Source organism: Tenrec ecaudatus, chromosome 2 (genome assembly GCF_050624435.1).
Source record: "Tenrec ecaudatus isolate mTenEca1 chromosome 2, mTenEca1.hap1, whole genome shotgun sequence".
Lineage (NCBI taxonomy): Eukaryota > Metazoa > Chordata > Mammalia > Afrosoricida > Tenrecidae > Tenrec > Tenrec ecaudatus.
The window spans coordinates 73148966-73169829 of NC_134531.1; the positions used below are offsets into that span (position 1 = coordinate 73148966).

General features: G+C 46.4%; 2 protein-coding genes across 2 annotated transcripts in view; one reads left to right on the forward strand and one right to left on the reverse strand.

The window, feature by feature from the left end:
• IQGAP2 (IQ motif containing GTPase activating protein 2) overlaps positions 1–20864 on the forward strand; it is a 326459-nt gene that overhangs the window by 215958 nt on the left and 89637 nt on the right. The window contains exons 13-14 of the mRNA XM_075541193.1: positions 3745–3908; positions 19907–19997. Coding sequence (XP_075397308.1) covers positions 3745–3908; positions 19907–19997 — 255 coding nt within the window. The remainder of the gene's footprint in view (positions 1–3744; positions 3909–19906; positions 19998–20864) is intronic.
• On the reverse strand, positions 6773–15548 carry F2RL2 (coagulation factor II thrombin receptor like 2). The gene is made up of 2 exons (XM_075541194.1): positions 15265–15548; positions 6773–9391 (listed from the first exon to the last, which is right to left on the reverse strand). The coding sequence occupies exons 1-2, from the start codon at positions 15326–15328 to the stop codon at positions 8319–8321; spliced, it is 1137 nt and encodes a 378-aa protein (XP_075397309.1). The 5' UTR covers positions 15329–15548; the 3' UTR covers positions 6773–8318.

A 20864-nucleotide genomic window follows, 5' to 3' on the forward strand; every position in this document is an offset into this window, starting at 1 on the left:
TCTATAAATGCATTTGCCTCCTACTTCTTTCCTCTGTTTCCTTTTACTTTCCTCCTGTCCCAAGACTGTAACTCTTTACAGGAGTAGAAAGCACCTCATCTTTCTCTGTTAAGGGCTTAAAAAGCTGGGGAAAAAAGGTACAATAACACTTTTTAAACAGCCACGAATTGTACAATTTAGTAATTAAATCTTTTGAAAGAGCTGAGGATTTTCGTGGCTATTGGAGTGCTTTGCTCGCTTCCCTCCACACCCCCACCGCACACACCACGCTCCTCTCCCGAGTCGTGGCACTAAAGTTCCAGCAGTTCCGCTGCTACCGTCTCGTCCAGTTCCCTCGCTGCTCCCCTGAAGGACAGGTGACCCCTTGCAGTTTCAAAGGCTGCCAATCTTTGGGGAGCAGAAAGCTTCATCTTGGTCTGGAAGAGTGGCTGGTTGATTGGGCCTGCTGACGGTGCCCCACTCATGACCCACAATACCAACAGTGCTCTGAGAAGCTCTGTGGCCAATGAAACAGATCCGTTTAGAAGGTGCATTTCCCAACTCAGGTGCTGTATTAATTTTTTACTGGAAAGTTCTTTTTGTCCCCATTAGAGGAGCATTTTTTAACAATGTACCCAAGGCCCTGGGAAGTTATTTTTGGTTTTCATTTGATTCTTCCACTACCTTCGAAACTTTCCCCTCTTTTGGTTCCTGTTTTCTCCAGTACACAGATGCTCAGAGAAATCCCGCGTTCTCGCTGGGCTGGGGTGTTAGTATTGCCCAGTAGTGTGCATGGGCCCTGGGAGGAAGGTTAGACATCTGCGTTGAAATGGGATTACCTCTTTCCTTGTAAACAGAGGAAGTGGTGCCGGTGAGTCTAGGGACTTCTGGGTAAGCTTTTCAGCTCCTATGAGGTCATTGACTATGACCTCAGCGGTGTGTGTTCTTAGAAACACAACACATACAAATTTAAGCAGGTGATTTCAATCAAGTCAGCTGGAATGCACTCATTCCCAGGTGATCGGTCGCTAAGAGCACACTTTCTCCTCTTCTCACACTTGGTTCTGTAGGGACCTTTTTTGGCTGGGATGTTTAAACAGATTCAGTCTCTCTACGGTGACAGGGCGGTGGGGGTTGTCCAGGGAATGACGTGAAGTATCTGTGTTTATCACTTTATTCCAGGGTTTTCCAAAGTGGGCCCTGCCACCTCCTGGGGGGACACTGGACAGCCGGTGGAGGGGAGGGACTGCAAAAACAGACGCCTACACTTTACCCTAGATTAGGGGCTAGAGTACAACTGTTTTTAATGGCCAGCAGGCATGAATGAATTTTTTTTTTTCCTCCTGAAAAGGCGATGTAGGCCACATCAGTTGTCTGGGAATCTATGCTTTATATGAATGCTACAGGGTGAAATGAGAGTGAGCTGCCCCGGTGGTGTAGTGGTTATGACTTGGGCTGAGATCCACATAGTTGGCAGTTTTAAACCACCAGTTAGCTCCTCAGGAGAAAGACTGGGCTTTCTACTCCCGTAAACCGTTAGTCTCATGAACCTATAAGGACGCAGTATGAGTCAGCATTGACTTGATGGCAGTGAGTTTGGTTTTTTGCATACACATAATAGTTTGAATTTCCAGAGTTTTCCCAAAGTTTAGCTATAATACAGCTGCATGTTAGAGAAATGTTTTTCTTATTCTTCAAACATATTTAAGTATTACAATCCAGATAATAAATACTTAGATAGTCCCTTACTATTTACAGTAAGCCCCTAGGTTATGAACACCCTTTTACTTGCCTTTTCCAAAACTCAGTGCTTTTGAGTCGATGCCAACTCATAGTCTATGGGACAGGGTAGACCTGCCCTTGTGAGTTTGCCAGATGTAACTCTCTATGGGAGTAGAAAGCCCCGTCTTTCTCCCATTGAGCAGCTGGTTAGTAGCCCCACTCTTGGCCACTACGCCACCAGGGCGCCCTTCCATGTATTTGCCTTGTTAGTGATATGTAAACTCACCCTTACTTGGAAAGAACTGCGCCAACCCTGGGTGAGCAAAGTCCCTCCACACAATCGCCTTTGTGTGCTGCCTGTGCATCTTTTAAGTCATTGGAGACCTTTCTTGCATTAAGTAGGGCTAAAGAAGAACCAGGGGCACCTCTAGTGACTTACCTGCGAATTCTTAAACGAGGGAATTCTTTTCTAACCCAGGGACTGCCTGCCTGAACAAACCTTTTCATTCTTCTTCTTAAAACAAAACTGCCATCAATTCCTTGATGACTCAGCGACCCCCGTGGGTTTCCAAGGCTGTAACCGTTTATGTGAGTAGAAAGCCCAGTCTTTCTCCCAAGGAGCTGCAGGTGGTTTTGAACTGCTGACCATGTGGATCGCAGCCAAATCATAATCAGTACACCACCAGGGGTCCTTTCCATCTTAGGAAGGTGGTATTTATGGGCTCATCTGTGCAGAAACTACTAGCTAAGCATTATGAATGTTGAAATGGAGATTTTTTTAATTAAAAAATTAGAAGTATTTCTAAAATGCCACCTAGCGTTTATTAAAAAGAGACCCTGGTGTTGCTGTCGGTCCGGCATTAAGCTGCTCACTGGAAGGTATCGTGGACACAATGACAATAGGTTTGATGGCTCTTTTGCTTTGGATTTAGTATTTATAAAATGACTTCTGATTAGTTTGACAAAAAATACGTAACTAGCACAATCAAAAATGATTTGGCTTTAACAGTGTTTATTTCCCAAGCTTGTGGGTGTTTAGTTTCTTTGATCAATTCTTGTGTATCAGCATTAACCTGGGCACTCAAAGTCAAGGCCTTGTGTGTGTGTGTGTGTGTGTGTGTGTGTGTTTTGTGTACACACACATAGGCAGTCCCTGGATTACAAACATCTGGCTTTTGTACAACTCATAGTTACAAGCCAGCCCCTGTAAAGCCTACTCTGTTGCTTGCCGTGGCTCACAATCACACCTGGGCACTACTGGGCAGCACACAAGACCAGGCTCTTGGGATGACAGTTCTGTGATCTTCTCTCCTGTATGTAACACTGTGTTCAAATAGCATTGCAGTCATAGCCTGCTTGACGGGATGCGCTGTGGACATGAACCGATGCACATGTGGAGCACATGCAGGCTACGCATATACACATTTTACATGCCACCCACAATGGACGGGCTGCTGATTTCTCCACTTCCTCACCAAAACTTGCTATTGCCTGCCTTTTCTATTACAGTTCCAAATGTGTAAGAAGCGGTTTCTCAGTGACTTTCTTTGATCCCTTGCATTTCCATATGACTTTCAGAATCAGCTTCTGCAGAAGGAAGAGGCCGGGGCTTTTAAAGACTCCCGCGGAATCTGTCCATCCCTTGAGGAGTGGTGGCATCCTAGCAATATTAAATCTCCCCACAGCAGAAGCACGGGGTGTAGGCCCTCTATGTGTTTAGTCCTTTCATTGTTTCTTTCAACTGTGTTTCACAGTGTTCAGTGGCTGCCACTTGTTCATGAATGGATTTCTGGTTTATGTGTGTGTGCGATTGTAAGTGGAATTGATGTCTTCATTTTCAGATTGCTCATCACTAGCATAGAAAAACTACAATTGATTTTTTTATATACTGATTGTGTCCTGAAACCTTGCTGTACTCATTTATTAAAGCCAATGTTTGTTTGTTTGTTTGTTTGGGGTCTCTCCTTTTATTGTCACATTTTTGCAATAATTGAATCTACTTATAATGAGCTATGACGTGAAAGTGTGTTCTTCATTTTCTAGGAATTGTAGCTGTGGGCTTCATCAACGAGGCTATTGATGAGGGGAATCCATTGAAGACTTTAGACACCTTGCTGCTCCCTACTTCAAAGATTAGAAACGTCAACCCCGACTATGCTCGGCACTACCAGGACGTCCTGTCGCAGGCAAAATTTCAGAAATTCAAGGTAAGTCAGGATGCTCCTCATTTCTGGTCAGCCCGCAGGCCGGGTGGGGGAGGTAGTTGACCCATTTTCCCTAGAAGCTCATTTCTTTGCCCCAGCGATGACCTGTAGAGCCCGGGTGGAAGTTACAGCACTGTTATTTCTCTAGTACCAAACATTAGGGGGAACCCAGCTGCCAAACGGATGATGGCTTCTCTCTATTCTTTAACGTAAAACTAGTTCCGGTTCAGAGTTGAATTCATTGCATAGTCAGAGTCCACACTGTGTCCACAGCAGAGTACATGGCGTTTGGGAGGAAGCAGGGGAGAAAGCACAGAGCATGACACCGTGGGAATGCTCTCTCCTTCCCCTCAGACATGGCAGTGGCCATTCTCAGAAAAGAAGAGTTTTATAACAGTAGAGATTAGCCTGTGGCAAAGGGTCCAAATGAGGCTGCCCAAAGGGATTTAGCAGTGATTGGAATTGTCATGGACTGAAATCCAAAGAGAAGTAGGCACGAGGATAGAATAAAACCGGTACCTGCAAGATAAGGATGCGTTGATGAGGTCAACAGAGAGCAGAATAAGGCAGGAAAGTTGTGGGGTGCCATGCAGTCGGTTCCGACCCATAGAAACACTGTGCACAACAGAACAAAACGCTGCCCAATCCTACCCCGGCCTCACAATTGGCTTTATGTTTGAGCCCTTGGTTGCTAGCAAAAATAGGGGGATAATGACAGTTAACCACAGTGCTAGGGGTGTGCTTGCATGGTTTGCTTTTTCAAGCCTGGGAAGAACTTTCCAGGATTCTCTTGAAGAAGAGTGGATTTTATGTGGCTCGGGAGTCCCACTATTGAAAAGGTACTGGGCTGAGGTGTGTGTGACCTGTCACACGCAATGCTATGTGGGACCAAGCTACATGTGCCTGGCACATCGCCAGACAAAGGCCAACTTGGAGGGGCAAGCATCGCCCTTGTTCTGAGGACTCAGGACCCAGGAGCTGCCTCATCTGAAATAGGAAAAATATTTTTGGCTACAGCAAACATTTACTGAGGACCTACTCTTGGTCACATATTAAGTATTCATATTTCATCTATTTTCTTTAACCTAATATACAGATGAGTACTTTTACCTAATAAGCGTTTATGTGTATATTATGCATAATTATCGTATTTCGTCCTACCAGCCCTAGGCATCAAGTCCCCTTGTTGCCACCTTACAGACGATGAAACTGTAGTTAACCCACTTGTCCAGAGCCGTCTCAGTGCTAATTACAGCCGGTGTGTCGAATTCAAAGACATGTTACTGTGCACGAAAGCAAACGGAAAAGGAGATTTGCTGTTACAGAAAAGACCAGACGCAGCCTAAATGCCCATCAGGAGGAGGGCTAATTTAAAAAATTATAGTATAACCATATGGTGGCATTCTATGTAGCATTGAAAAGGATGGGTGGACCTGCCCAAAGGATGTTTCATATGTAAAGTGTGCTTCCATTCCCATGTGCCCAAGAATGGGCACTACATCCATGTAACCGCTTTAGTGCTAAACACGCGGGGGACGGGGTTGGCTCTCTTGGCAGCTTGCCATCACCCTTAACACCCTGGGATTCCAAGCGGTGGATTACGTTTACTTAAATTGTGCTTTATAAAGCATACGCTTCCTGTGCAGTAGCTTTCTTTTTCTCAACCAGTTCTAGTTTCCTGGACAAAAATCTGATTGTGATATTTGTTTGGCAGGGTCTCTGTTTTTGTTTGTTTGATCTCTGCTATTTTGATGCCTAGTAATTTCCGGTTGTGTCTCTTATGGTTGTATTTTTAGCCTGGCCTGCCACGGTTAGAAGAGTCTGTGAATGGCCTTAGCGCAGGAAGCCATCCGGGTCCAAGCATCTGACTTATGCCCTTAGGACAGGTGCTGTGTGATTTTTGCCCTCGCTTTTGAAACAATTGAACCAACTCCTACTCACAACTAACCGCCTTGATTTCTCTCTAAGTCACGGAAACGGCTCTGAGGTTTGGTTTTTGTCCAACCACAACCAATCTCTGACTTCAAGCCTTCAAACCGCTTCTGACTCATCATAATCCTACAGGCTAGCGTAGGACGCCCCCGTGGTTTCCGAGGCTGTGGGTCTGTACAGGAGCGGGAAGCCTCTTCTTTCTCCTTGCTGGTTTCAAGCTGTGGGCCGTGTGTTGCATAACCCACTGCGTCACCGGGCTGGATAAAGAACTGGATGCACCTGTTCTCGCTTCCTTTCAAATCAGGCTGAAAGACACACTTGGGCATGGGTCTCCTTTGTAACTCCCAGACTGCCTGTGTAAAGTAAAAGTTGTGGCAACATCTACATCCAGAAAGGTGGCAGTGAGGCGCGTCTCAGAGACTGCACACTGTTTTACTAAAGACTGGGGATAGTGAGGTACATTGTGGTGGCTTCTCAACCCTCGTTAGCAGTATTCAAGTGTAACCTTGCGTTGGGGGCTTCAAGACAGGGATATTGGCAGACATTTGGCAAAGAACACACGTTCTCCCGTGCTCCCATGAGACATTCTCTTGTGAACTATTTTAACATTGAAGGCTTTACTTGAAAGTAGATGCATTACACCTCCCCTCCAAGAAAATTCTATTTTACTCTTTGTAAGTTTACTCTATAAAAATTAAATGTGCCCCAATAAAATGATATAAAATAAATGAACAGATAAATAAACTGTTTCCACACTGAACAGGAAAAAATAAGTGTGTTTTTAATAAGCAAACATCACTGTTCTTTTTCCCTCAGTAAAATGGTATTCTGGTTGATGGCCTTGTGGGGGGGTGTTGTAGTTGATAACGTGTGTGTGTGTGTGTGTGTGTGTGTGCGTGTGTGTGTGATGGATAATAACACACCCCCTAATTTTAACTTTTTAAAATCGGTTCTTTGCAGGGAGGTTTTCATCCCCTTAAAACTTGTTTTAGATTTTGTGGCTTGTTTTAATGTTTTCATGTGAGCACACCTTTAAGGAATAACATCTTCATATGCAAGCTTCTTGCCCAATTCTAATCGAGGAAGGAACTAAGAAAGCCCTGCCCATTCACACATAGGCATTTAAAGAGGGTTGTTAAATTCCTTTAATGGTTATTACAAAGTACATGGTCGATGCAAGCTCCTACTACACATGTAAATGCATCTCCACAATCCTTCACGCTCAAGACTTCCTTAAGCTCATTCATATACACCCTTAGGCATCCCGCCTTCCACCTGCTGTCTGTTCCCTCATGGAAGAGAAACATCATTATCTACCACCATAATATACTGGGCCTTCATAGCAAAAATCAGTTTTGTACGCCAGTGACAGTGGACGGGTCATTTTAAACTTAGAAATGACCTTATGAGTTTATTTTGGCTATTTAGATGCTGGGGGCGGGGGGAGGGTTCCTTCATTCCTCGGTGGCATAATGCATGGAGTGTGGAGTGCAGGGACCCACAGAAGCCAGGAAGACTTGAACTTGGGGTCTCCACAGGGCTTGAAGAAGGGAGAGGACAAGTACCTTCGCACTGTGCCCATAGTGCCTAGTGTGTGTTAACAGAATGATTGCTTGATTATAAATGAGCTATTCATACGTGTTCTAATAAAATAAAAGAAACCCCTTTAGATGGCAGGAGGGGCAGGTGCGGGGAAGCATGGGGAAGCAAGAGAATCAGTGACGGGTGGCTTTTGGAAGACTTCCAGAATTGGGCAGCATGGGTGCAAAGATGATAGGATTAGCTCTCTACTCAGAAGCAGAGACAGAGGGAGAAGTCCGGGCCACAGCAGAGCAAGAAGTTCAGGCCGGGCCTCCATCATGTGCAAGGTTGCACAGGGAACAGGGTAGGAGAGCTAGCCCCGAATGCCAGGCTGACTCCTTCGCCAAGGACTCCAGAAGCTGTGGAGTCAGGGCGAGGGCGCCAGCTGGCATTGGTGAGTGATGGTTTCAGGTTGGTGTGTGATAGTTTCAGGTTGGTGTGTGAAGGCTCGTCTGGCATTTACCTATGAGAAGAATGGTTCGAGCGTGAAGGTTGGGACCAGGACACAGGATCACAAGGCGAGACAAGCAGAAAGAATAGACAAGGCAATAACTCAGCCACCAGCAATAGAATCAAAGGCAATAAATGCGTCTATAAACACGAGGCCCGATCACAGTTATGGCACTGCCGTGCACAAAAGGAGAGAGGAGGGGGAAATAGCCAGAAGACTTTCATTTGGAGAAGTCAGGATGTCCGGTACCAGCAGATACATGGCAATGTGTAAATCACCATAAAGAGCGTGGATGACGGAGTTTCTCCTACAGTGTGGTCTTAAAATAATGAGAAAGTGGTTTTGTTAGGGCCAGTCCTTTTCTTGCAGTGTTTGATCGGCAAGCACTTTTTCGTAGTAATTCCTAGATGTACCTAGCGGCTAGAGGCCTAGCTTGACTGCCTCATGATCTAAGACGACTTCACCATCGTCAGGTACGAAGTAGAGTGATCTCTTATCTTTGACATCAGAAAATACAGGACTGGATCGAGGCAACTATTCAGGCTGCCCAGACACAGAGCTATGAGATAGATAAAGTACAAGCCGTCGGTGGTGTTGTAGTAGTAGTTAGCATGGTGGATGATGAGTATGATGTTGCTTGGAGCGAAGCAGATGGTAAAAATGGCCAGGATGAGGAGACTGGCCTTCACAGAGCGTAGCCATCGGTGATCGTAGGTATTCAGCGTCCTGATGATGGCAGTGTAGCAGAAGATGATGACCACAAAGGGAATTAAGAATCCAAAGAATGCCAAGGAGATGAAGTAGTAGGTTTGGAAGGGAGACGAAGGCTCGCACGTGTTGTGGACATCGTGGCAGGTGGTGATGTCCGGCTGGACAAGGTGGTACTCTTGCTTCAAGATGAAGAATGGCAGCATGTATAAGAAAACCATTGTCCACACCAGTCCACACGTCAGTAAGGCGTAGGTGCGCTTGGGCAGCCCCCGGTAAGTGAAGGGGTGCACGATGGCCAGGTAGCGGCTGATGCTGATGCAGGCGAGCAGCAAGATGGAGCAGTACATGTTGCCGTAGAAGACGAGCGTGGTGGCCCGGCACATGGCCTCGCCAAACACCCAGTTGTTGCCGTTGAGATGGTACATGATCTTAAAGGGCAGCGTGATGCAAAACAAAAAATCCGCAATGGCCAGGTTGGTGTAAAAGACTGCCATACAGACGGACCTGGTCCTGAAGATGAGCATCCACAGGGTCACGGCGTTGGCTGACACGCCCACCAGGAACACCAGGATGTAAATGGCGGGTATCACTCTGGTGCTTAGGGAGCTGCTCAGGTACCCCATGGTAGCGTTGGTCACGTGGAGCTCTGAAGCACTTTCCTCGGGACACTGAGCTTTTGCAGTGTGGGTGGCTCCCGTCCAGCCTTCGATGTCAGACACGGGGAACCTTTCAAAAGAACTTGGGGGGCCTCCGCGAAAGGTCTTAATAGGTAACGTTGGCTTTGCCAAGTGGTCAGCGTCACTTTCCATGCCTGTAATGGAAAGAAGTGTTAGCATGGGGTCATTGCAGCACCTAACCATTGGCTCGAGGGAACCCTTGATCCTAAGATCAGCAGTTCGAAACTCCCAGCGGTTCCACTGGAACAAGATGAGGCTTCTTACTACTGTAGTGCTTTACAGTCATGGAAACTCACAGGGAAGATCCCTCTCTTACAGGGGTCCCTGTGAGTGAGGATTGACTTGTGAGCCGGGAGTTTTACCTGTGTGTGGCTCAGGAGAAAATGCAAGTACCTTCTACAATTTAGGTTTGGTTTTTTTTAAGTTGTATCGGTCAGATAATCAACAGAACATAGGCCCCAGTACCATGTGAGCCCACCCACTGGAGGTATTAACTAGTCAGTCTTCCTTGCAAGTAAAGACTTTGTAATACTGTAGGGAAGACAGAAATCGTGCCTGAGACCAATGCTGGGTTGATGGGAAATTCTGTAAGTATTCAGATGGTGGCTAGAAGATGCAGGTGTTTGAGCAAAATGTCAGAGAAAGGACCAATCGGAAGCAAGGTTCGTAGAGATGGAATTTAATAGTTCAGTCGGATTCTGGTAAAGATAGTATGAGTTGGCATGGAATTACAGAATGTCAGCTCAGTTGATTCCAAAAATGCTTTCTCCCATACTTCTGTGCCAGTAGTATACAGTTTTTAATAAGTGTTATCCTCATCCTTAAATAATGGTTAGGCTAGCAGACAGGTGCATAAATAGATTGTTTTATGGAATATGAGATTAATCAAGTAGATTCCAGCCAAATTTCTAAAAAGCATCTGATGAACTTTCCTAGAAAACATGTGCTGCTTCATAAAATTTGGAGACCACAATTTTCAACAGAGGGATGACCAGGCTGGTTACAGGTAAAGGCTCCTCAAAGATTGCACTTTCTCGTCCTTAGAACCTGTGACATGGTTACCATCGACGGCAAAGGGGCTTTTGCAAATGTAACTAAATTAAGGAAACTGAGATGGGAAATTGTCTTGGATTATCTGGATTAGGGGATCTCAGTAACAGGATACAAAACTCACTGCCGTCAAGTTGATGCCATCTCAGTCTGACCCTGGAGGACAGACAGACTGCCCCTGGGGGCTTCTGAGACTGTCACTCTTGATGAGAGTGGGAAGCCCTGACTGCCGTTTTTGAACTTTAGGTCTTCTGGGTTGCAGCCCAACATGTCATCACGATGCCACCAGGGACCCTAACAGGGAGCAGGGAGGGTCCAGGTCAGAGAGAGAGACTTGAAGATGTGACACTGCTGACTTTGAAAGTGAAATAGGGCACTCGTGAGCAAAGGAAAGCAGGCCACATCAAGAAACGGAATCAGGTTCTCCTCTGGAGCCCCTTGATGCCGGCTGCCAGTCTGTGTTGTAAGCCACTGTGTTTGTGCTCAATTGTCGTGGCCGCAATGCCACACGAATACACTCCAGGTTTGGCATGTGCTTAGGATGCCTTCTAATTCCGAGTCTCTTAGTGTGTCCTTTTGCTGCTGCAATACATTACCACAGCCGAGTAGCCTAACACAACACAGATGGATGACCCTACAATTTCTCGAGGGCAGAATGCCTAAATTCAAGGTACCAGTGTGTTCATCATGACTTGGTGGAACACTAATAGTGTACTGGGTTAGGCGTTGGGCCGCTAACCGCAGAGTTCGCAATTAGAAACCATCAGCCACTCTGCGGAAGAAGATGAGGCGTTTTGCTCCTGTAAAGATTGTCTGTCTCGGAAACCCACAGCAGCAGTTCTACCTGTCCTGAAGGGTTTGCCATGAGTCGGAACCAACTCATACTGATTCCATGAGTTAACTTGACTTGGCAGTGAGTTAGGTTGGTTTTGGTTTTTGCTTTTGACTTTTCAATGCTGTTGGTTGACAGAGTAAAGGTTGGATTGGCCAGGTTAGAGGCAAGGGTTCCTGATTGAGGCAATGGAAGATGGTGAGTTAGTGAATGAGAACAGTCATAGCAGAGAGGAAGAGATAGACACAGGACTCGTTGATGAGGGCTTGTCCTCTGACTGCTGATGGCAGCAGTGGTGGAATGCAGGAGGCCAAGGTGACTGGGGACGTCTACCTGGCGTGACATGAGGTGGAGTGGGGGTCAAAGGGCCCATGTTAATCTCCCAGAGTTTGAGTTGCCGGTGGAAGAGCAGTGCACAGAATACCCAGCAGCAGGCTGAACGAGGAAGTGCGGAGCCCAGCCCTACAGGAGCCCAAAGTAGAGGGCGCGGTTCATTAACTTACACAGAAAATTGTCATTATCTGTTGACTCCTTGAGATGGTGTAGTACAGAGATGGGGAACATCTGGCCCCAGAAATCCATCAATACCAGCTAACATCACACACCTCACCAAAGAGAAACCATTCCAGCCATCATATTCCAAGAGCCAAACCCTGCCATCAAGTCGATTCTGACTCATAGCCATCCTACAGGACAGAGTAGACTGTCAACTGTCTCCAGGAGTAGAAAGCCTTGTCTGTCCCCTGAGCCATCACATTAGGATGAGTTGATTAAATGTTTGGCCAGTGTGGTCCGTGAATGGTGCTATAAATATCCAAATGACCCTTGGCAGAGAAAAGCTCCCCTACCCTGATCCAGGGAGCAAGGCAGGAAGTAAGAAGCTGAAGGTCAACTTTAGAGGAAATGCCGGATTTTAAAGGAGAATTAAAGAAATACCAGAAGGTGAAATCGATATGATGCCTTACAAGTGAGGAGTAAGTTTGTTTATTTTTTTAATCATTTTATTGGGGGCTCATCCAACTCTTATATAATCTATACATACATCAGTTGTGTAAAGCACATTTGTACATTCATTGCCCTCATCTTTCTCAAAACATTTGCTCTCTGCTTAAACCCCTGGCATCAGCTCCTCATTTCCCCCTTCCTCCCCATACCCCCCTCTTTCATGAACTCTTGATAATTTATAAATTATTATTTTGTTATCTCTTACACTGCCCAACGTCTCCCTCCCAACAAAAACCCACTTTTCTGTTGTCTGTCCCCCAGGAAGGAGGTTATATGTAGATCCCTGTAATCTGTTCCCCCTTGAGGAGTGAGTTTTAAAAGCATGGAAACACATCAACCACATACTATAAGCACTTGACATTACATTGCACCTGGATGTTAGAGTGATCCAACTTTCTGAAATGCTGGTTTCGCAAGCAAAAGAAGTTTGACCTTTCTCAAGCCTGCTTATCCTTATTCCATTATTTTCCCACTGATTAATCTTTGGCATGCAGAGAAAATAATCCCAGTTGCCAAAGAGCCAGTTCCAATTCATGGTGACCCCATGTGTATCCGAGTAGAACTCTCCCCCTTAGGGTTTTTAATGGCTGGTTTGCTCAGAAAACTAGATTGCCAGGCCTTTCTGCCAGGTCTCAGGATGGATTTGAGCCTCCAGCCTTTAGGTTCAGCGAGCACTTGAGCTCTTAGGGGTGCCACCCCATGCCCAGGGACTAGGAATAGAAACCAGGTTCACTCCAATTCCTCCCGTTACCTTCAGGTGGACTGTGATCCCACACATAACCTGGTACTTCTGTGTGAAGGATGCCCTGGTTCTGCCAGGTCTGCCCTTCCACGTGACCTCTGGACCCCTCCTGGTTGAATATTTTTGAGGTTTGTGCTTAGTGGCCTGTTTCTCATTCAGTGTTCCTTTCTCTTCCTGCTCGAATCTCTGGCCATTAGCCCCAGGATGAAATTGAAGCCTCTCCCCACCCTGAGATTGCACAAGGGAATTTAGCGAATGAAACCAGAGAGGGGATGTGCAGGACGATGGGCGTCACTCAGGAAAGGTCGCACCATGGAAGAAAAGGACAGGAAAGTATGGGAGGTGGCATTCTCTGTGCCATCTCGGAGGACACGCTGTGTGAAGCTTGTGTTCCCCCACAGAGGCCCTGCCACTCCCCCTCGTGTCACGGAAAAGCTTGAGTGAGGCCGCTGACTTTGTCCACCCAGGTGTGACACTCAGGCGGACGAGGATGAATTAGGGACATGCTGCATGACTCATTAAGAAGAACCCCTGAAACCAAGTGTTTTGTCAGTTTTACAGAAATCCCTGTGATTGAGCAAGACACTGTAGTTAGAAACAAATGACACCCCGCAGCTGTGTTCGGTGAAAAGCTGACCGGATGCCATTTTCGACTAAAATGCCAGGTCTGGTCCTGCTTAAAAAGGGCTCTTTACGGGTCCTTAGAGCCCCGTGTTCCTGAAAGGGGCTCAAGTTGTTACATTTTAGTTTTCAAATGGAAAACCTTATTTGAATTTTGTAGATAGGTTACATGTTTAGATAGGTGTGATGTTTCTGAAATTTTATTTACTTATTTATTTTTGAGACAAGGCTGGCTGGGGAACTGATTCAAAGACTAATTCCCAGACTAGCTAATTCAACAGACTAAACCAAAGACTATCAGCTCTCACTGCCATTACTGCTTCCAGCTTGTAGAAAGGGACTCGTCAAACAATTCAGCCACAGGATATTGGTTTCTTCCCTCAGGGCTTCACATTCACAACACACACACACACACACACACACACACACACACACACTCACTCACTCACTCACTCACTCACTCACTCGCCTTGTACTTACTTTGTTTTGCAACTTTAGTTTCTCTTCCTTCCCATTTCACCCAAGCCCACTAGCATCTTATCTTGAAAGAACCACCTCCACAAGCCTCTGCGCTTTTGCAATTAGGCTGCGGGGCTCTGGGTTCATCCATGCCCAGAAGTGCCCACCTGGCTGCTCTGAGCTTCTGCATGTGCTGCAGCTAGCTAACCCTGGAGCCTCCCAGAGCCTTCCTATAGCCTCAGCGATTCCGACGATCACTCCCAACCACCGCCACCCTTATCAGGGCAGTGGTGGTATTTCTACTTTGTAGTCTTGGAGTGCCTGTTTCGGGGTTACTATGAATTCAGAACTCTGCTGGAGTAGTAGTTGTATGTTAGGCTATAAGCCCCAAGGCCAGCAGTTTGAAACCACCAGCCGCTCCACAAGAGAAAGAGTTAACAGTCTTGGAAACGCACAGGAGGAGTCCTATCCTTTCCTGGTCTCTCCGAATGGAGTTCACTCCATAGCAGTTCGTTTGGTTTGGTTTTGTGAGTTGGCATTCACTCAGTGGCAGAGGGTTAGTCATCCAGCATGCCCCCACTTCCAATTCCTAACAATATTGACAGGAGATGTCCAGCCAGAAGAAAGTTCTGGATACAGACCAGTCACAGTTTTCTTTGATTTGGGACCCAGCAAGTGACTGGCTGACATTATGCTAGCTGAAATTGGAAATTCATTAACGGGTGAACAATGGCCTTTGGGGCGACCCCATTTCTAAAATAGGGTGTGAGAACCCCCTCTTCTCATTGAAGTCACAAAGGTGGGTTTCATTGGGGAAACACTAATCTGTATTTAGGAGCATCTTAGCATCACTGGCCTTTGAGAGCAGAGAGCTGGTTCCCCCCAGCAGTACTCGGGGCCCCCTTCCTGCCCCTCGGCTTTGTGGACAGGAGCAGTTCATAAAGAGGGGCGGGAAAGCACCGTCTCCGCAGGACCCGAGGGAAGTCTGAAACAGTGCAAACGCCTCACAGAGAGAGCTGTTTTGGTGCCCAACTGCAGGTGTCTACAACCTCACCTCGGGCCCAACCTTATAGACCTGGGCAGGGGCTAGAAGGTCAAGTCTGACCAGGTTTGAAATGTGCGGACAAGCGGTGGTACTGTCAGGGTAGGAACCAAGGTCCAGCCCTGCCTTTGGGGGGTTGCCATTTGTGTGGGATGCAGAGTAGATTAGGATCCAGTTAGGTTCTGTTGACTCAACACAGAGTAACTCAAGCCAGCACCCCCATGCTGCTCCCCGGGAAGAAAAGGGCATACCATACCGCTCTGGCAGAAAGAAGATGACAGGAGCAGGAGCCCGGCAACTGCAGAGAAGAGCGCTCTCATTTTGAAGAATGAGTCCAGGTCTCTGCTGTTGGCAGGTGCTTAACCTTACGGAGCAGGGTTTCCCCTCAGTTCCATGTGCTGGCGGCAGATGGAAAGCGTCCTCTGGGTAGAGAGTGGCTCCCTGTGCGCTGCAGGCAGGAAGTTCCCCGGGTCCTCTCCTCTCCCGGGAAAGGGTGTGACAGCGCTGAAGTTGTGTGAGCAGTGACTCAGGCCCAGCCTCTGGCCAAGGGGCGGGCAGGAGGCTCAGGCTGCTTTATCCCCAGAAAGTGCTTTAACTCTTACCCGCCCCCAACAATCCCTCTTGAATGGAGGCTCATTCCCACGCAGTGGAGTTCTTCTGTAGTTAAAGAAACAGTACCAGGGGCAGCTGGCAAGCAGTACCAGCTGCAGTTTTGAGTCTGTCCCATCTTGCAGGGTGGTTTGGGGCTTTTTAACCCATTTTAAAAGCAGTTTCTGCTTCTTAACTAAGCCGATATGATCCATTCTTTTATCCTCCCAGCTCTTTCCAACTTAATTCTTGAATTAATTGCCTAGCTACCAATCAAATTAGCCATAGAAGACAAATATTTATAAGTAGTGAAAAGTGCTTACGTGCTTCATTACTTTGAAAAAAAAATAACTCCCCAGTAACTGCTACTCTGGTCTGAATTGGGCATCTGTGTTTGACCAGACCTTGATTTGATAAAGTGTTTGTGTTGCTTTGGTGGAATTGTTTGCCCCCTTGTTTGAAGAGATTTCAGTTTGTTTGTTTGTTTGTTTGTGCCAGTGCTCAGTGTGTTCTGAGACTCCTAAGTCCATAGCACCAGGTCAGAGACGCCACCAAGCAGCAATATTGAGGAATCTAAAACCACAGTACAACATTGGAGCCCCTTTATTCAGTGAGCCTTGAAGAGCAGGTCTCCAATACGCTTTCACATGGCCCGACCTAGATTCTCACTCACTGCCGTCAGGTCAACGCTCACTCCTCTTTCCCAGACTGGAACTGTTGATGGGAATAGAAAACCCAGTCTTTCTCCGTCAGAGCAGCAGGTGGTTTTGAACTGCCGATCATGTGGCTCGCTTTCTAGATCACTCATAAAAGAAAACTGCATTCTGATAGATTTTCCTCTAACTAGAGACACTTAGGATTCTGTTTCAAGCCAGAGAACCCAACGGCCTTTTGCTTATAAAACGCAGCCAGAGCGAGAAAATGCAAATTCCACATGAGCCTTAAAAACTGAGAGGGAAGAGCGGATGTGCGTGGCATTTTAATGAAATCTTCATCAAACCAAGATTTCTATCTTCAAAAGCTAGTGTTTTCTCAGCTACATAATGTACTCGAACATACACTGGGGAACATGCTTGTGCAGAAATTATAACACAACACAAAATATTGTATTTAATTGCAGTATTTCTAGGGGTCATCTGAGTCCAGGCCTTTACGATTCGATTTGCACATGACCTTGTTTCTGTTAGAAGCGTGGTGGCTTCGTGAGCTGCGCATTGAGCTGAGGACCGCAGGTCAGTGGTTTGAGCCCAGCAGGCACTTCACAGAAGGATGAATCTTGCTGCTCCCATAAAGATTTAAAGCAGCGGCTCTCAAACTGTGGGTCGAGACCCCTTTGGGGTTGAACAACCCTTTCACAGAGGTTGCCCAATTCATAACAGTAGCCGAACTACAGTTATGAAGTAGCAATGAACATAATTTTATGGTTGGGGGTCACCACAACATGAGGAACTGTATGAATGTGTCTGGGCATGAGGAAGGTTGAGAACCACTGATTTAAAGTCTTAGAAAGATCGAAGGGAAGTTCTACTCTGTCTTATAAGGTCACTGTGAGTCAGAATCAACTCAATGGCAGCAGGTTTGGTTTGGGTTTGGGACCTGTTTCTGTTCATTTCATCCAGCTGTAATTTACACGTTGAACTTGGCCATTTAGCTGAAGGTGGAAGTGTGGCTATCCATACATCTTTTAAAAAATTATTTCCAGTTTCTGGCAATGCGCTTTGAAAAGGAGCCCTTCTTTTGTGAATTCAGTATTTACTCTTGGTTTTTTTTTCTTAACGCATTTGCTCTCTTTAGTTGACTGCACCACGGTTCCAGCGGTTGACTTGAATTTGTTGGACTTGCAAAGTCTCTTTGGAGATTGGCCGGTAGAACAAATGCTTTAATGGAGCATTGTTATTGTTGCCTCCTCTGGATACTTTGTGCTTTTATATCTTCTACAGGGATGTTATGAAAAGCGATAGTTAAATACCCTTAAAAAAAAAAAGACAGACATAAAGGAACTTGTATAGAACTTAGTTTTGAGATACCAGAAGGAGGAACAGTGAATTATCTTTGGGCCAGGAAATATAGGAGGGGTGAAATAGAAAAAGTTTATAGTACCACAACCTCATTCAGTCTTGTCCCCTGTCTGAACCGTTGGAAACAATGGAGCATCTTACTCGTAGTTGCTGGGTCCCATGGGGCAGATCTGGCTAGAGAAGATTGTGGAAGCAGGGCCAAGCTATCCTCTCCCAGAGTTTCTGGCAGCCTGGATGTTGAAGGAAGAAATCAAAGCCACAGATTCGTAGTCTCCCTTTTAGACCCTGTCCACCCCTTTTAGCCTCTGAGGGGGAAAGGTGAGGAGGCTGCTAGACCAACTAGAGACTGTTATTCTTCCTTCCTGCCCCCATCCATCTTCAGGCCTAAAGGATGGAGCTGGTTCCCCAGCTCGCCCTGTGGCTCCAAGCCTAGCCGGCTCCTTCCCACGCACTGGTATCTTGCTTAAGGGTTTAAGCCTGGACACTTACTCCAACACATAAACAAATACTCCCCCTTTCAAATGGAATGCTTCATCCTCCCTAAACATAGTAATTTTCTACCTCCTGATGGCAAAACTTCCGTGTGTGCAGTCTTAGACAAGCTTCTGTAACTCAGTCACTGAGATGCAATAAATTATCTAGTTCGTGTAGTCTTAGACAAGCTTCTGTAACTCAGTCACTGAGATGCAATAAATTATCTAGTTCGTGTAGTCTTAGACAAGCTTCTGTAACTCAGAGTCACTGAGATGCAATAAATTACCTAGCAGCATTGTGTGGGTAGTAGGCGCACCAGAAGCAACACCAAGGCAATAAGTCAGTTGTGTTAGTCTGGATAGTCTAGAGAAGCAAATTCATAAACACGCATATGTGTATAAGAAGAGCTTTATATACAAGAACAATTGAATATTGAGAAAATGCTGGTCCAGATCAAGTCCATAAGTCCAATATTTAGCCCATATAGCTGATACCAGTCTATAAAGTCCTGTTCAGACTCATGAAGCACATGCGATAATGCTGAATGCAGGAAGATCACAGACCAGTGGGTAGGAAGTCTTGTGGATCCAGTGGCAGTGTAAGTATCTCAGCGCTGGCAGGGGTATCCACGTGGCTTCTCCAACTCCTAGTACTCTGGTTGCATCAAGATAGGTCCGTGTAAGTTCCTCAGGGATGTCTCAGAGGGAGTGAGCAGAGAGAGAGTGTGTGTGTCTCCCACCTCCAAGGAGGAATATCAGCTTTCCCAAAATCTCCAGGAGATGGCCATGCCCATGCAGAGACCTCATTGGCTATGATCTGATTGAAAGGATAAACGCCACCCCTTCACTCTTAGTCCTCAAATTGACACCAGATTATGTAACTACCACATGGGTTCATTTTGGTTGCTAACATGCCCTCTGTGAAGCCATATGTATCTTTTTACTCATTCTTCCTCCTGCAACACAGAACTCTTACCATAAACTAACCCGGTTCCTTCTTAGCTGTTTCTAGATAAGTATCTGCAGGTAGGATTGCACTGATTACTTTGTATTGTATTTCTTGACACATCCGCCTCTGCTACTAGACTGTGAACCCCTTGAAGGCCATCACTGTAGGTTGGGTGGTTGGGTTTGGTCTCCATGTTCAAGAAATGTCGAGGATCACTATCATGTCTCCCCAGTGGAATGTATCCCATGGCCCAGCTCTGAGCAGTGTTTCGTTCTGTGACCCCCTAGGGCCGCTCTGAGTCGGAGCTGACTCGTTGGCATCTAACAGCAACATGACAACCTGGGTGTGTTGGCACGTAGTTTGGGAAGCACAGTCACTGAGTGTGTTGGTGTGTGGGTGAGGGAGGATTTAACCAGAGCAGTCAGGGAAGACTTTTGTGGGGGAGTGGCCATCTGAGTTGATTTCTAAAAGGAAAGAGAAAAATGGTCAGAGGGGCAGGAAGTGAAGCTAGAGGTGGTATTCGGGTAGAACCTCACTGCCCACGGGCAGGGAGTCAGTCTCGCTCTTATTCTCACCGAGGAGGGCAGGCCTTGGGGGGTTGTAAACAGAGGGCCGTGCAGAGATGCCCAGGTGGAGGAGAGATCAGGCTCTCTGTGGTTGACCTAGTGGTGGAGAGCAAGGCAGACAGGACAACAGTGTGACTGCCTGAGCGGCGATGAGTGGGCTGGGGTCTACTTCATCGTTGATACGCAGCTTTTACACTTTGTAACCGTGCTGGGGAACTAGCTGCAAGATAAAACTGTGGAAAGGAACGTTAACTGGCTTCTGACAGACATCCACTGTTCTTTCACTCTGTGACATTGTTTCCAGGACTCTGAGTCGGCCTCCAATATTCTCTGGCTGGAGGAGATACAGCAAGCGATCGATGAGGCCAACATGAACAAGGACAGAGCGCAAAAATGTGAGCACCCCCCTTCCTTCCCTGCTAAGTTTGCCTTTTGAAAATCTTGTGAAGAGGCATGGATCGTGATGGGTTTATTTTGTGAGGAGCTTCCCACCCTCCTACCAAGTTTCAGTCCTTGAATGCGTATTTGTGCATAAATAAGATTAATGAGCGGTTCTGTTTTCAGAGTTTAGAGCCTGTCTCTGAGATCTCAGAATGCTGCTGAACAAAAATCCAGGAACTATTCAAAATATGATTTTTTTAAGCTCTAGTTTCTTAATGGACTCAAACCCCTGTTGGGTCTTGATTCTGCGGAACCTGGCCATTTCTCCCTTTAGAAAGGGAGACTGGTTGCCCTTGCATGTCTTCTGGGAGGCAGATTGTTGTCTTTCATTCCAAGTATCTGTTTTCAAGGCAGTGTGGTATAAAAATGTCTGTGACCATTTCAGATAGCTTCTGAATGGGCGCAGCGACACTCAAACGATGGTGGCACCTACACGGGTTAAAAGCCTAAGTGTAGAGTCCTTGGGCCTGTGCTGTACCCGTGGGAGGAGCGACACTCAAACAATGGTGGCACCTACACGGGTTAAAAGCCTAAGTGTAGAGTCTTTGGGCCTGTGCTGTACCCGTGGGAGGATTTAGGATCTGCTCGATTGCCTCCGGCCATAGGATGCCGTTGCAGATGTCTTGCTCCGCAGATGCGCTCTTAAACTTTGGAAGCATCGGAGAAGCAATCTGGTTTTTGTTTCCTGAGCCTGGAGAAATATCTGCATTTCTGCAGCCTGAACTTTTAGACCGCTGGGAAACCGTGAAGTGTTCCCTTTCTGGCAGCCTAGTTCTGAAGGAAAGAAAAATTAAAGTTGAGACACATATACTTCAGTTTGA

Bases quoted from the DNA above. Each gene is read 5' to 3' on its own strand.
- F2RL2 (XM_075541194.1), bottom strand. From the start codon at position 15,328: ATGAGAGCGCTCTTCTCTGCAGTTGCCGGGCTCCTGCTCCTGTCATCT. The intron at 9,392-15,264 runs GTATGGTATGCC...TTTCCATTACAG, and splicing joins ATCTTCTTTCTGCCAGAGCG to GCATGGAAAGTGACGCTGAC.